The 15636-nt window shown below is 43.9% G+C and overlaps 1 protein-coding gene across 13 annotated transcripts in view; it reads left to right on the top strand.

Annotated features, from left to right (window-relative positions):
- Positions 1-15636, top strand: part of MITF (melanocyte inducing transcription factor) — a 217268-nt gene that overhangs the window by 103834 nt on the left and 97798 nt on the right. For 10 of the 13 annotated variants that reach the window (XR_014454310.1, XM_083156007.1, XM_083155998.1 and 7 more), the window contains exon 2: positions 13700-13946. Coding sequence is in view for 12 of the 13 variants with exons in the window: in XM_083156007.1 (XP_083012133.1) it covers positions 13700-13946 (247 nt within the window). In the remaining variant the exon portion in view is untranslated. The remainder of the gene's footprint in view (positions 1-13699; positions 13947-15636) is intronic. The other 3 variants (XM_083155997.1, XM_083156000.1, XM_083156002.1) reach the window with 1 other exon arrangement.

Below are 15636 nucleotides of genomic sequence, written 5' to 3'. Positions count from 1 at the left end.
CAATATATCTCCCTGCATTTTTCCTATGCAAGCCCCCTGCCTTTTCCAGGCATATATAATTAGTTGAAAGTATTTACACAAATAGAGACACACCCATGAGCAGACCACCCAACCAGAACACTGGCCACGCCTCCCACATTATTAAGTGCTGGCCACAACCCCTATTATTTTGCATAATAGGCCCTCAATAATTTTCAGCTCCAGGCCCATTTAGACCTTATTCTGGCACTGGATGGCAAGTACAGTATAACTCATCAATTACTGTTATTATTATTATCCTTTATTCTTATGATGCCACTGGGGATCCGCAGTCCCCAATTACACAGTACATAAACCAATAAGCAACTTAGTTACTTACAGTTGATTACAATAGAGGATCAGTACAGTGTACATAACCATAGCTGCATCAGCAGAGGACACTGAATAAATATATCATAAATGAATAAAACCACAAACACATTATGCATCTTACTGTATCTATAAACCATTTTATTTTGGTAAATGTGAGTTTGCAGATGCCGATCAGTCTCCTGTGGGCAGCGATGTGAGATGCTGCAGGAGCAATGTGATGGGAGGCACTGCTAATATGACGCCGGGGCAGCGAGATACAGTAAAGGTGCCCATACACATTACAATTATTGTATACAATATCGCATCTCATCGCATCTCGGTTTTGTGATGAGATGAAATGAGATCTAGTACAAAAAGTATGTGCTGCACATACTTTTTGTACTTGATCTCATCTCATCTCAACGCAAAACCGAGATGCAATGAGATGCTATATTGTATACAATAATTTTAATGTGTATGGGCACCTAACTTGAGAGACATCACTGAAGCACTGCTGAGGTGCTGCTGGGGCAGTGAGGTGAGAGGCACCGCTGAGATGTACCATGGGCGATGCTGAGATGCTGCAGTCAGATGATGCTGCTTGGTGGAGTCTTGCTTGGTGATGCAGACGCACTGATCTTGACCCTTTGCTGATGTATCTGGCAGATGGACGAGCCGCAGGTGGACGTAGGAGTGTCTTACATTCATCCTTAAAACATGCCGGCTGGTATTTGATCCCCGTACCTGTGCAGGAACTTGTAGCCGCAGTAGATGCTCAGGCAAATAAATATGATGTAGACTGCCCCGGAAATCAGGAGCCACTTCAGCAATCCATACACAAAGTTCTGGACAATTCCACGTGTCTGATGCTGTTCCTTGTGGCGTACCTCATTCTGTTCTTGGAGGCGCCCGTGATGATGCTCCTGATAACGCCCATGATGTCTCTCTGGATGGCGCCCATGGTGATGTTCATGGTGGCGCACATAATGCCGAATCTGATGGCGTCCATTATGAAGTCCCTGAAGTTCATGAGGCTTCTCATTAATATGTTCCATGGCGGCTTCGTCCGTTGGGCCTTGTGTCCGTCCTGCTGGGAGAGGCCTGGCATAGAGCTCCCCAGGTACCAGGAGGAATATTGATAGAATAATAATACAGGAACTCATGGTCCTGGAATAAATCGCGGTTCAACTGAACAATAAGTAACAGAGAACAAAAAGCTGCTGAACTAACCGAAGGTTAAGTGAGCAATGACTGGCAGTGGAACACTGAGAGTTACAGTGTTCCAATGATTGTGATGTCACTATGATGTCACAATCATCCTATGCCTGTGATGTCACTATGATGATGTCACAATCACACATTAGCTATAGTTGTGAATGAGAGCTATCCCTGACTGACTGCCTGGAGTCTGTAGGCCAATATAGCCACTTTATAAAGGAGACGAATGCAGAGAACCTAGGGCCTTATTTTGGTTCATTCTTTCTGACAAAATCCTTCTTAGATGGGCAAAACCATGTGCACTGCAGGTGGGGCAGATGTAACATGTGCAGAGAGAATTAGATTTGGGTGGGGTTTTACTTCAAAGTGAGATCTATATTGCAGTGTAAAAATAAAGCAGTCAGTATTTTCCCTGCACAGAAACAAAATTACTCACCCAAATCTAATTATCTCTGCACTGCCCCCCTGCAGTGAACATGGTTTTGTCCATCTAAGAAGGATTTTGTCAGAAAGAAGGAACCAAAATAAGGCCCCTAGTTATTAATGCATCAGCATTCTACAGATTTATATAAACATTTAGTAAGATTAAGTAAGACCACAGACTGTGGTAAAAGGATACTCGGGGTGAGCTTCGGTAACAGATGATTAGCAACTATCGATGTTTCCAATTAGATGGAAGTAATGTTCCCTCAGAATAACAGGTTTGGGATGGTTGATAAGCATCGGATGCTGGTTCCGATGCCCATCCTATGGCAGATTGAACTCAGTTTATTTGAGCATGTGCAAAGCCCTAATTGCTTCCAGGGGTGGTGGGGATGCTACCACAGAGGCTCGGCCAACCATTAGAGTTCTATTGCCTGCAGACAAAAGGACTAATTCAGACCGGACCGGACTGCGAATTTGCAGGTCGAGCTATTATCGATAGGCCTGTGAACAGCCGCATGTACGAGGCCATCCTGCCATAAATACCTGCTACTTTAAATCACTGGCCGTATGCAAGTTGATTGACAGGAAGCCAGCGTTTGATTAGTAGCATTACCGATATGATACCCGGGTATAGCTAACTATGTGACAGAATCTTGCTACGCAATTCCACACAAACTAAATGACAGGACTGTCCTTGCGTTTTGTTTACTGTCATTCCAGAACATATCCTAACAGGAAATTGTATCACATAAATGCACATGGCAAATACCGTATTCTGGGCTGGGCACCAATGCATGTGCCCCCCTGATATTTTTATTTTATTGTAGTTCAGCAACTGTTCTTAAACTACGCATCCCAGCATGCTCTGCAACAGTTTTAGCATAGCCAAGTAGCCAAACTGCAGCAGGGCTTACTGGGATTTGTAGTTCAACAACAGATGGAGGGCCAAATGTTCTCCATCCCTGCTCTAACACATAGCCTAATGGCATTCTACTGTTTGGCCACAAGATGTCCTCACGCCATTAGTTTTTTTTACATTTTAGCTGCTAATTAGCCACCATTGGTCCATATGGGTTCATTGGTTCCAGAGATATTGTGGGTAAACCGATTTTTTTAATTTCTAAAATATAATTTCATGGCTGTTCATGTTGTTTGAGGGCAGATTTCTCTGGAACCAAATGGCCCAGTTTCACGGGACCAAAATGAAGCCCACTCAAAAGTTCTTAAATATGATACTAGTCTCATGTAAATGGGTCAGTTGGTTCCAAAGATATAGCTGTCGGTTAAAGGGGGGGGGGGGGTTCTCTCCCCCTCACACCAGAAAATGCAGGGACTAGTCTGGTGTAAAAGGGGGCGGGAATTTCCCTGCATGATCCTGGGACCATATTCCTGGGTAAGTCCCTGCATTTTCTGATGTGAAAGGGGTATTATTTCAAATAGCCGGGACCTGCAGTGCTCTGAATACAGCCGGGCAGCTCCCTGCTCTCTGCCCAGCTGTCATTTCTGCCCGGCTGTGGCTGTCCCCCAGTTACTGCGAGCATGTACTGTATTCCCCCTTGGCAATGAGCATGTAATCCAACATGGCAACGAGCATGGAACCCCTGGGAATGAGCATGGAACCCCTGGTAATGAGCATGTAGGTAAGCAGTACTTATGTAGCATAATTTTGAATAGGCATTATGGTGTTTGGCATAATACGTAATGCACATTATGGTGTGTGGTTTAACATGTAATGGGCAGAATGGTGTAATTTTTTAGAGCGCACCTTTGGCATGCATTGCCCCTGTTTGTGGAGCATATTGTGCATTATTGCTTAATTAGTTTGGTATAGTGTGTATTTTGCCTTAATCTGTGTGGCCTAACATGAATTTTGACTCAATCCATGTGCCATAGTGTGAATTTTGGCTCATTCCATGTGGCATAATGTGTAAGAGGCAAGTACAGTATAAGGGGGGTTACTATTGTGTTGCATGATTTGTATAAGGGGTATATGGTGTGGTAAACTTAGGTGACCACATAAAAGGTGCTGAAATGTTGTCTACCTAGTTTTGGCTTTCAGTATTTTTTTTTAGGACTGGAGTGCCGTCTCACCCCGCAAGTATCTTAGGACATCAGCGTCCTTCTGGTGCACCTTTAGAGGGCACCCGCCAATATATCTCCCTGCATTTTTCCTATGCAAGCCCCCTGCCTTTTCCAGGCATATATAATTAGTTGAAAGTATTTACACAAATAGAGACACACCCATGAGCAGACCACCCAACCAGAACACTGGCCACGCCTCCCACATTATTAAGTGCTGGCCACAACCCCTATTATTTTGCATAATAGGCCCTCAATAATTTTCAGCTCCAGGCCCATTTAGACCTTATTCTGGCACTGGATGGCAAGTACAGTATAACTCATCAATTACTGTTATTATTATTATCCTTTATTCTTATGATGCCACTGGGGATCCGCAGTCCCCAATTACACAGTACATAAACCAATAAGCAACTTAGTTACTTACAGTTGATTACAATAGAGGATCAGTACAGTGTACATAACCATAGCTGCATCAGCAGAGGACACTGAATAAATATATCATAAATGAATAAAACCACAAACACATTATGCATCTTACTGTATCTATAAACCATTTTATTTTGGTAAATGTGAGTTTGCAGATGCCGATCAGTCTCCTGTGGGCAGCGATGTGAGATGCTGCAGGAGCAATGTGATGGGAGGCACTGCTAATATGACGCCGGGGCAGCGAGATACAGTAAAGGTGCCCATACACATTACAATTATTGTATACAATATCGCATCTCATCGCATCTCGGTTTTGTGATGAGATGAAATGAGATCTAGTACAAAAAGTATGTGCTGCACATACTTTTTGTACTTGATCTCATCTCATCTCAACGCAAAACCGAGATGCAATGAGATGCTATATTGTATACAATATTGTATACAATAATTTTAATGTGTATGGGCACCTAACTTGAGAGACATCACTGAAGCACTGCTGAGGTGCTGCTGGGGCAGTGAGGTGAGAGGCACCGCTGAGATGTACCATGGGCGATGCTGAGATGCTGCAGTCAGATGATGCTGCTTGGTGGAGTCTTGCTTGGTGATGCAGACGCACTGATCTTGACCCTTTGCTGATGTATCTGGCAGATGGACGAGCCGCAGGTGGACGTAGGAGTGTCTTACATTCATCCTTAAAACATGCCGGCTGGTATTTGATCCCCGTACCTGTGCAGGAACTTGTAGCCGCAGTAGATGCTCAGGCAAATAAATATGATGTAGACTGCCCCGGAAATCAGGAGCCACTTCAGCAATCCATACACAAAGTTCTGGACAATTCCACGTGTCTGATGCTGTTCCTTGTGGCGTACCTCATTCTGTTCTTGGAGGCGCCCGTGATGATGCTCCTGATAACGCCCATGATGTCTCTCTGGATGGCGCCCATGGTGATGTTCATGGTGGCGCACATAATGCCGAATCTGATGGCGTCCATTATGAAGTCCCTGAAGTTCATGAGGCTTCTCATTAATATGTTCCATGGCGGCTTCGTCCGTTGGGCCTTGTGTCCGTCCTGCTGGGAGAGGCCTGGCATAGAGCTCCCCAGGTACCAGGAGGAATATTGATAGAATAATAATACAGGAACTCATGGTCCTGGAATAAATCGCGGTTCAACTGAACAATAAGTAACAGAGAACAAAAAGCTGCTGAACTAACCGAAGGTTAAGTGAGCAATGACTGGCAGTGGAACACTGAGAGTTACAGTGTTCCAATGATTGTGATGTCACTATGATGTCACAATCATCCTATGCCTGTGATGTCACTATGATGTTACAACCATCCTATGCCTGTGATGTCACTATGATGATGTCACAATCACACATTAGCTATAGTTGTGAATGAGAGCTAACCCTGACTAACTGCCTGGAGTCTGTAGGCCAATGTAGCTATTTTGTAAAGGAGACGAATGCAGAGAACCTAGTTATTAATACATCAGCATTCTACAGATTTATATAAACATTTAGTAAGATTAAGTAAGACCACAGACTGTGGTCAAAGGATACTCGGGGTGAGCTTCCGTAACAGATGATTAGCAACTATCGATGTTTCCAATTAGATGGAAGTAATGTTTCCTCAGAATAACAGGTTCGAGATGGTTGACAAGCATCGGATGCTGGTTCCGATGCCCAACCTATGGCAGATTGAACTCTGTTTATTTGAGCATGTGCAAAGCCCTAATTGCTTCCAGGGGGTGTGTGGACTGCTACCACAGAGGCTCGGCCAACCATTAGAGTTCTATTGCCTGCAGACAAAAGGACTAATTCAGACCGGACCGTACGGCTGCGAATTTGCAGGTCGAGCTATTATCGATAGGCCTGTGTACAGCCGCATGTACGAGGCCATCCTGCCATAAATACCTGCTACTTTAAATCACTGGCCGTATGCAAGTTGATTGACAGGAAGCCGGCGTTTGATTAGTAGCATTACTGATATGATACCCGGGTATAGCTAACCATGTGACAGAATCTTGCTATGCAATTCCACACAAACTAAATGATAGGACTGTCCTTGCGTTTTGTTTATTATCATTCCAGAACATACCCTAACAGGAAATCGTATCACATTAATGCTAATGGCAAATACCGTATTCTAGGCTGGGCACCAATGCATGTGCCCCCCTGATATTTTTATTTTATTGTAGTTCAGCAACTGTTGTTAAACTACGCATCCCAGCATGCCCTGCAACAGCCAAGTAGCCAAACTGCAGCAGGGCATACTGGGATTTGTAGTTCAACAACAGATTGAGGGCCAAACGTTCTCCATCCCTGCACTAACACATAGCCTAATGGCATTCTACTTTTTGGCCACAAGATGTCCTCACGCCATTCGTTTTTTTTACATTTTAGCTGCTAATTAGCCACCATTCAGCATGCAAGGTTGTTTGATAATCGCTCGGGCTGCGGAATCACAGCCCAGCGACCAGGTCTGAATCAGGCCCTTGGACAATGTCAAGGAACATTCAGTGAAAACCACATCTCTATTGGTTCAGTAGCTGCCATGTTTATCACACAGATATACATATGAACAAATAACTATACTATATATTTCACAATAGTACTGTAGCTGTTTGCCTGTAATCGCATAGTTCTAACCTGGACCATCGTTATATACACTTGCTTTCTTGAATTAATTAGTGACTGTTTTTCCCTGCCTTTTCCTTATTTTTTATAAACCTGCAATAATTTATGTTCACTTATTGCAGAGATATTGGGCCTTATTCTAGTTCACTCTTTCTGACAAAATCCTTCTTAGATGGACAAAACCATGTGCACTGCAGGGGGGCAGATGTAAAATGCGAAGAGAGAATTAGATTTGGGTGAGTCATTTTGTTTCTGTGCAGGGTAAATAGTGGCTGCTTTATTTCTACACTGCAATATAGATCTCACTTTGAAGTAAAACCCCACCCAAATCTAATTCTCTCTGCACAAGTAACATCTGCCCCCCCTGCAGTGCACATGCTTTTGTCCATCTAAGAAGGATTTTGTCAGAAAGAGTGAACTAGAATAAGGCCCATTGTCCTGAAATTATTTATCATCCTAGTGCTACTATAGTAGGCATGTCCAAATTATGGCCCTCCAGCTGTTGTGAAACTACATGTCCCATCATGCCTTTCCACAGTTTTGCTCTTAGGAAATGCTACAATTATTGCAAGGCATGCTGGGATGTGTAGTTTCACATCAGCTGGAGGGCCACAGTTTGGAAATGGCTGTACTATAGCAATGCTGGTTGAAACCTCCCTGCTCTGTGATTACCCACTGCCAGTGCCGTATCCTGGTAAGGGCGAGCGGTGTACTGCTCTGAGCTTCGTCGCCTTCCCCATTGCCTGCACTTCTGTTTAGGGATGGCCATCGATGATTCGAAAATGATCAATGGTCTATGGCCGATGTAGAATAGTTTAGCCATTGATGGGGAGAACCAAATGGTTTCCCTCCATCGATGTCCAGCATATAGAATTAGTTTCGGTTTTCATTTTCCCCCAAAGGGCCGGAACACAGAGCATAGCTCCGGCCCATACAATCGTGAAGACCCGCCCAATGTTTTGATTGGCCCACAGGCTAATCAGTACAAAAAAAAAAAAAGATGACCATATTAAACATCGATGGTCATCCATTGCATAGTTTAACACTATCGATGGCCAGTTGCACTATTGCCATAGTAATAATGTCCCTACTTCTGGCATGTAGGGTGCATGGAACAACACCCTGCAGCCAGTTGTCTGGTGGTAGTGCCTTCTGCCTTCTAGTTTCTGGGTTCTGGAGACCTTTCCCCTGTGTGTGACATCACATGTTAAGTAGGCGGGGCTAGCACAGGGCATCAGGAGCACTAGTTGCAGTGCTGCTGATTGCTGTTCACCAGTAGCATGTTAGAGGGAGACAGAGAGAGCATGAAGAGCTAACATCCGTGCATGTGCTTAGTTATCTGACCCATTTGCTGGGTGTAGCTAATGTCGTCTTTAGATGATGTCGGCTACCGACAAGTTTTGTTATGCTTCATAGATTGGTTTTGTCACCGTCCCCATAGTCTTTGGTTATGGTATTTAACTAGGGTAGTCTTTGGTTATGGTATTTAACTAGGGTAATGCTAGAAAACCCACTGATTTCTCCAGCATTTATTTATTTTTTAAATAAGAAAAAGTTTGCTGCTTCTAAAGTATGTTTGTTACAGCAGGAAAACCTTATTGTTTGTTAAGCCTTATACACACTAGATTGCTCGGGGCACTGACAAAGTAGTTACTTATATCGCGGGGCCTCTGGTCAACTAGACTATTGGTTACTGATATTGTGCAGTGACGTCACTCGCACCCGCTGAACGTGCAGGTTGTTAACGGTGTGCTGGAGCGCACCTGGATAACCGTATTAAAAGTACGCATTTTTTTATACAGATACCGCTCAGAAGGACCCGACTCATGATATCTTTTAAATTTTCTTCTAGTGTGTATGGGGCTTTAGACCATGGCCTCATCCTCACAAACCAATCACACAGCATTCTGGTAGGTCCCAGCAATGGTATGCGGTCACTGGGTAGACAATGTCTAGGTCAACAGTCACCAGGACGACCACTAATGGTCGTCAGTTGACACCATGATATGGATGACATAGACATGGTCAACATGAATAAATAAATGTGAAAAACGCACATTGGCCTTATTCATGTCGACCATGTCTGTCGACCACAATATTATGTCGACCTTTTGTCAATGTCAACCATGGGTATGTCAACCATTTCAAGGCGTCGACCTAGTGACCCCCAGCAATTTGGGATCTAAAATCAGGTAAACGGACATAGGGGGTTATTCTGGTTCACTCACAAAGGCAAATTCACTCTCAGATGGATAAAACCATGTTGCACTGCAGGTGGGGCAGATGGAACATGTGCAGAGAACGTTACATTTGGGTGATATTTTGTTTCTGTGCAGAGTAAATACTGGCTGCTTTATTTTTACACTGCAATATAGATATCAGTTTGAAGTACACCCCCCACCCAAATGTAACTCTCTCTGCACATGTAACATCAGCCCCACCTGCAGTGCATCTTGGGGAATATATTCTTATCTCCCCCTTACCTGATAGACCTCAATGTAATCACTCCTTAGAATTCCGTGAGAGAGGGACCCTGTATAGAAATGATCAGTAATCGGAGACCACGTAATGCAGGGTACAACTCTGCTTTTAATGGGGGCTTACAGCATATTTATAACAATACATAGAATATAGGCTCGACAAGCTAATAGGCTGGCATATAGGTAGGTGGGTACAGTGTCTAGGGAGGGGTGAGTACAAGTTACCATATAGGGCCATAGTGTAGAATACAGCAATTTTGGACAAATCACAAAACATACAGTTATCTGAAAAATACACCATCCAGAGTAAACTGAGAAGGGATGGGGAAGTAGCAACACGTGACATGCAGGAAAAGAAACTTACAGAGTGTGTAGGAGAAACGAAACTCAGGGACACACTTAAGAATGTAAAGGAGAAATGAAACTCAAGAAGTACATTAAGACAAGATGGCTGATTAACCCTTCAGTGCATATGGTTTTGTCCATTAAAGAGTGATTGTGCCTTTCTGAGTGAATCAGAATAACCCCCGTAGTGTAGTGATACAGTACTTTCCACTGCATCTGAGCCCCAGGAACAAAGGTACTAATGTTGCATAAATCTCATCTGTCCCCATTTATTTGGTACAGTCTCTATTTGGAGACCACAAAATGGATATAGTTTGCACAGACGTAGGCAGAGCCATGCTGCATAATGATTGTTTGGTGGATCAGGGCGTGTCTTGTATGAAATGGGGCGTGGCTTGCAGAGATGAGGTTGGGGCTTATTCTAACTGTTCCCGTAGAGAGAGGGGATATTGTGGTTTAGTTTGTTAACTTTTTGTATTATTATTTTTTGCTTTATATCAGACCAGTGTAAATGATCAATATCACTGAGTCACATGGAGCCTTTTGAAGTGTTCCAAGATTTCCATTCTGGGATGGCAAGGCCTTACAGCACTAAGGAACTTGAGTCGTCCCGGACTACCGGGGTCCCAGATACAGTAGGAGCAACTTTCATCTTTGCTCCTTTGGGCGTGGCTAGCCATGGCTAGCCATGGCTATTCTATTGTTCTCAGCTGCAATACAATACGTATTGCAGCTGAGAACAATAGAATAGCCATGGCTGGCCATGGCTAGCCATGGCCAAAGGAGCAAAGATGAAACTTGCTCCTACTGTAGTTTCACTGTTTTTGATAAAACAAAATGGGAGTACTTTGCTATTTAGTAACCTTATCACTGTTGACTTGTGCCCAAGAATGTCTGAAGTCTACCCCCCCCCCCCCCCATTGTTAATTGCCACATCGTTTTTCACTTTTTATTTTTTGTATGCGAGTATCACAGTCAGTGACTTGTCTTGAGCAGCTAATTAGTGCGATTACCACACAGCTGCATTAGCCTCTGAACAAAGGTTTTTCTCCTGGTTTATCAAAAGGATCAGACTCTTTGGGAATGTTGTGACCTGACAGGTCTTAAATAACAAGGCGATCTTTACCTCAGAAAATCGGCTTGTGCGTCCTACAAAATCATTGTTTGATCTCCCCTTCAAACAGCAGCGTACCTCCTCCTGCTAGGTGCAGAATTAAGTGCCAGCAAGGCAAATTTGAAGGTGCGACGGAAATCTAAGGGGTCGCCAATGATAAAAGATGTTTTATTGGATAGATGTGGTTTGATGCAGTTGGGCCTATTATATCCAGATTTCCATATGTGCTGGCAGCTCCTAATTAGCAGCAGAATGTGACGATTGATGTGGAATTGTTTGGGAAATATCAGGATTCTGTGCTGCAGTGAGAAGTCTGACACCGTGTTAGTGAAGCTGTTAAGGGTCTCTGAGGTTTTCTAAATATACCGTTGGTAAGAACATCAGCACAAAGTTACAGAGCAATTTACTGACTTCATGCATTATAGCCATGTGCGGGAAGCAGTACTGGTCGGTGCACGTTCTGTATTGGATGATGGTGGGGTTATGTCTGCCGCTTGCAGGACGGAGGCAGCCATTTTTTGGGGGCTGGACCATTGCACAGCCAATCAATTCACAGGGAGCAAATGGCACAACTGAGGTTATTTATTTAAGATATTGTAAATAACGTCTAATTTAATTGAGCATTAGCCAATGTAATTTCTTTATAATGAATCGATAAGCCTGAAACATTCCAAAAATATACTGGTAGGTTAATTGGCTCCCAATAAAATTAACCCTAGAATGTCTGTGTGTGCGTGTACATGTGGTAGGGAATATAGATTGTAAGCTCCACTGGGGCAGGGACTGATGTGACTGTTCAACTATACTCTGTAAAGCGCTGCGGGATATGTGCGCTATATATACGAAACTGTTAATAAATAATAAAGAAAGAACGCGTGCTTGCCCAAAGTAGCCAGTCAGGTTCACATTATCATTTCCAGTTTGTCCTAAATTTATCATCGCTAGCACCTGAGTGAAGTGGGGGGACTTGATGATATGATTCATGTCATAATTTTCCACCCCTACTCTATTTTGTAAAGTGTGAGTGGTATCATCATGGTTTTGCCCCTGCTGTACTCTGTATAGTGTGGTTGATATAATTCTGGTTCTGCCCCTGCTCTAATTTGTATATTGTGGGTGGTATCATCATGGTTCTGCCCCTGCTCTACTTTTTATAGTTGGGGTGGTATCATCATGGTACCGCCCCTGCTTTACTTTGTATAGTGTGAGTGGTATCATCATGGTTCTGCCCCTGCTCTACTTTGTATAGTGTGGGTGGTGGTATCATGGTACTGCCCCTGCTCTACTTTGTGTAGTGGGGGTAGTATCATCATGGTTCTGCCCTTGCTCTTTGTGTAGTGGGGGTGGTATCATCATGGTTCCACCCCTGCTCTACTTTGTATAGTGGGGGAAATATCATTATGGTTCCACCCCTGCTCTACTTTGTATAGTGGGGGTGGTGTCATCATGGTTCCGCCTCTACTCTACTTTCTGTAATGGGGGATGTATAATCATGGTTCCGCCCCTGCTCTACTTTGTATAGTGGGGAATGTATAAACATAGTCCAGCCCCCACTCTACTTTGGATAGTGGGGGTGGTATGATCATGGTTCGGCCCCTGTTCTACTTTGTATAGTGGGGAAAGTATAATCATGGTACCTCCACTGCTCTGCTTTGTGTAATGGGGGATGTATAATCATGGTTCCGCCCCTGTTCTACTTTGTATAGGGGGATGTATCATCATGGTTCTGCCCCTGCTGTTCTATGTATAGTGGGGGGATGTAACATCATGGTTCCACCCCTGCTCTACTTTGTATAATTGGGAATGTATCAACATAGTTCAGCCCCCACTCTACTTTGTATAGTGGGTGTGGTATCATCATGGTACCGCCCCTGCTCTACTTGGTGTACTGGGGGCGTTATCATCATGGTTCTGCCCCTGCTCTAGTTTTTATAGTAGGGAAGGTATAATCATGTGTATGCCCCTGCTCTACTTTGTATAGTGGGGCAGTTGATAACAGGTACTGAGAATAACATCCACGTGCAAATAGGCAGTGGAATTATGTATTGGATTCTCTGTAAAAAGAGAGAGAGCGCAATTATTCCTGGATAGAGCGTGAGGCTGTAGCACCTCTACAGAGTGAACCAGCTGCTTTTTACGACTCTCCGCCTGTTAGGTCCTGGTGTAGAGGTCCAAGTGAGACATTCAGGGATTGGCGTGGGAGCATAATTGGCACAAAGATTCTGGAGATGAAGCTTTATAATCCCGGCCTCTATAATCTAGTCCTCACTAAGTGCACAATTCTGATGGGTCCATTACGACTTCCTGCACCTTACCAGTGCAGTATGTGAAATGAAATACCAGTAAGGTGTGGATAAGTTTGTACAGGAAGGAAATGCATTGTCTGTATGTAGCCCTGAGTGTACGGCACCATGCACTGAAGCATCCACCGCCTGGTGAACCTGTCATGCCCGTATAATGGCCACAACCAGCCTGCCCGCTTGTACTTGCAGCAGGGAAGAGTTTTGCTGCTTTAATGTATGTAAATGTTTTCAGTGAGGTTTTTTTTTTTTTTTTAATTGTCACAGAACCCTTTAAACATGCTCCGTGCACTCTGACAATGTTCCCCACTAATTGGGAGTCTATCTCTTGCCTTTTCACAGCAGCTCAGCAGAGCATCCAGGAGCTTCCAAGCCTCCACTAAGCTCCTCCAACATGACATCACGGATCCTACTACGCCAGCAACTCATGCGTGAGCAGATGCAAGAGCAGGAGCGTCGTGAGCAGAAGCAGCAGCAGGCAGCTCAGTACATGCAGCAGAGGGTACCAGCCAGTCACACACCAGCCATCAACGTCAGCGTGTCCTCCAGCCTGCCCGCTCCTGCCCAGGTACCAATGGAAGTTCTCAAGGTACGTCCCTTCCTCTCCAATTCTGGTTGCATTGATGCCGGTTAAAAGATGCTGAAACCTCAGAGGCTCCATCAGCTTGAATGCACTGTGATTTTAATACATTACTCTAGGTGCTGTTGTCTTAGGTTGTGGAACCGAGTGTGCTTTACATTCATCGGCGGTCTCTGCGCCTGCATTTACATTTTGTTTTGGGCATATTAACCTGGGAACTTGTAACACGGGACTGTTGCGGTTCGTCCCCTTTGTATGAGGGGTTTGCTGATTATCCGTGTAGTAACTGCATTGAAGTCTGAAGAACTTTTCCCTGTTCCGAACACCGACAGGTAGACATTAATGTATTGTGCAGTGCATCTGTCACCAAGACTGCAAGAGAGGATTCAAATTTGGTTCTGCCCTGTATCAGCCTTTCCCTGTGCCCAGTCTTCCAGTAAACTCTGATCCTGCAGACAATTTCTCAGAGTAACACTGTTTCTTTGTACGGCTTCAGCTGCCCAAATGTCCAAAGAAGATGATCAACTTGCACTGTGCCTAACAGGTACACACTGGCGGGGTTTGGATCCTATATTTTGGAGCGTTCCATCCCCTGCAGGGTGAAACCTATTTTGTATTAAAGGGTCTTTTAGCGTATGTCCATGCAAATGCTATAATCTAGCACTGCAGCAGTGAGTGTTCGAGAGGTTTGTGCAACCGGTGGCTTGTCCATCTGCCGTGGAACTACAAGTCCCAACATGACTTGCTGCACCACACCTGCTGAAGAGTCTGAGTTTGCATAACTCTGACATATGATGGGTCTATGCCAGTGGTGTCAAACTCGTGGCCCTCCAGCTGTTGTGGGACTACACATCCCAGCATGCCCTGCCACAGATTTTATTTAATGGATGGCTAAAACCGTGGCAGGGCATGCTGGGACATGTAGTTCCACAGCAGCGGGAGGGCCATGAGTTTGACACCACTGGTGTATACCCTGGATATCAGTAAGGATGTCTGTACTTTTTTTGCAGGTAGTTAAAACTTTAAAAGGACAAACCTTCACCTGCACGGACGCTCGCGGTCCCTGTGGATGATTTCATTATACAGTTAGATTAACCCTTTGAGTGCCAAGTGAATTTGTCGAAATTGGTGTGAAAATTGCCAAGCAAACATTTTTTTTCATCATAACGACCTGTAGTGTTTACTTTATATAAGAAATATCTTTTTTTTACACAACATTTTTTATTTGAATTTATATAACAAATGTGAGCGACGCCGGCATTTTTAGCTGATATTTTGCACACCTCTCACAGAGCCATTAGCACTGAAAGGGTTAATATCGTCCATCAAAGCACAATGATTAGGTGACGCTGCAGTATGTCCTGATACAGGTCCGATTGAACCAAGTCTTCAATGTGTTCCATGAAAAACTTTGTGACATACGTGGTTCCCGTTTTTTTTTTTTTTTTCAACTTTTTTCTCTTTAGTTTGTCCAAATAACAGATTTGCTCCTTTTATTTTGATATATTCCCCCATGAGTGCTTGGGCACAGAAGCTATCAGCCGTCGTTAGATGAGAATCGGCAGGAGCTTGTTAGCAACTGGGCACCACGGGGATGTGTAGTTTCTTAATTACCGGAAAATTCTCCATGCTTAAGAATAGATTTCATTTCACACATTGAGATTTTAGTCCAAACAAAGTAAAACACAAATAAATCTTT

The sequence above is a fragment of the Crinia signifera genome, chromosome 8 (genome assembly GCF_055691185.1).
Source record: "Crinia signifera chromosome 8, ASM5569118v1, whole genome shotgun sequence".
In the NCBI taxonomy this organism is placed as follows: domain Eukaryota; kingdom Metazoa; phylum Chordata; class Amphibia; order Anura; family Myobatrachidae; genus Crinia; species Crinia signifera.
This window is presented reverse-complemented; position numbering and strand designations above follow the sequence as displayed.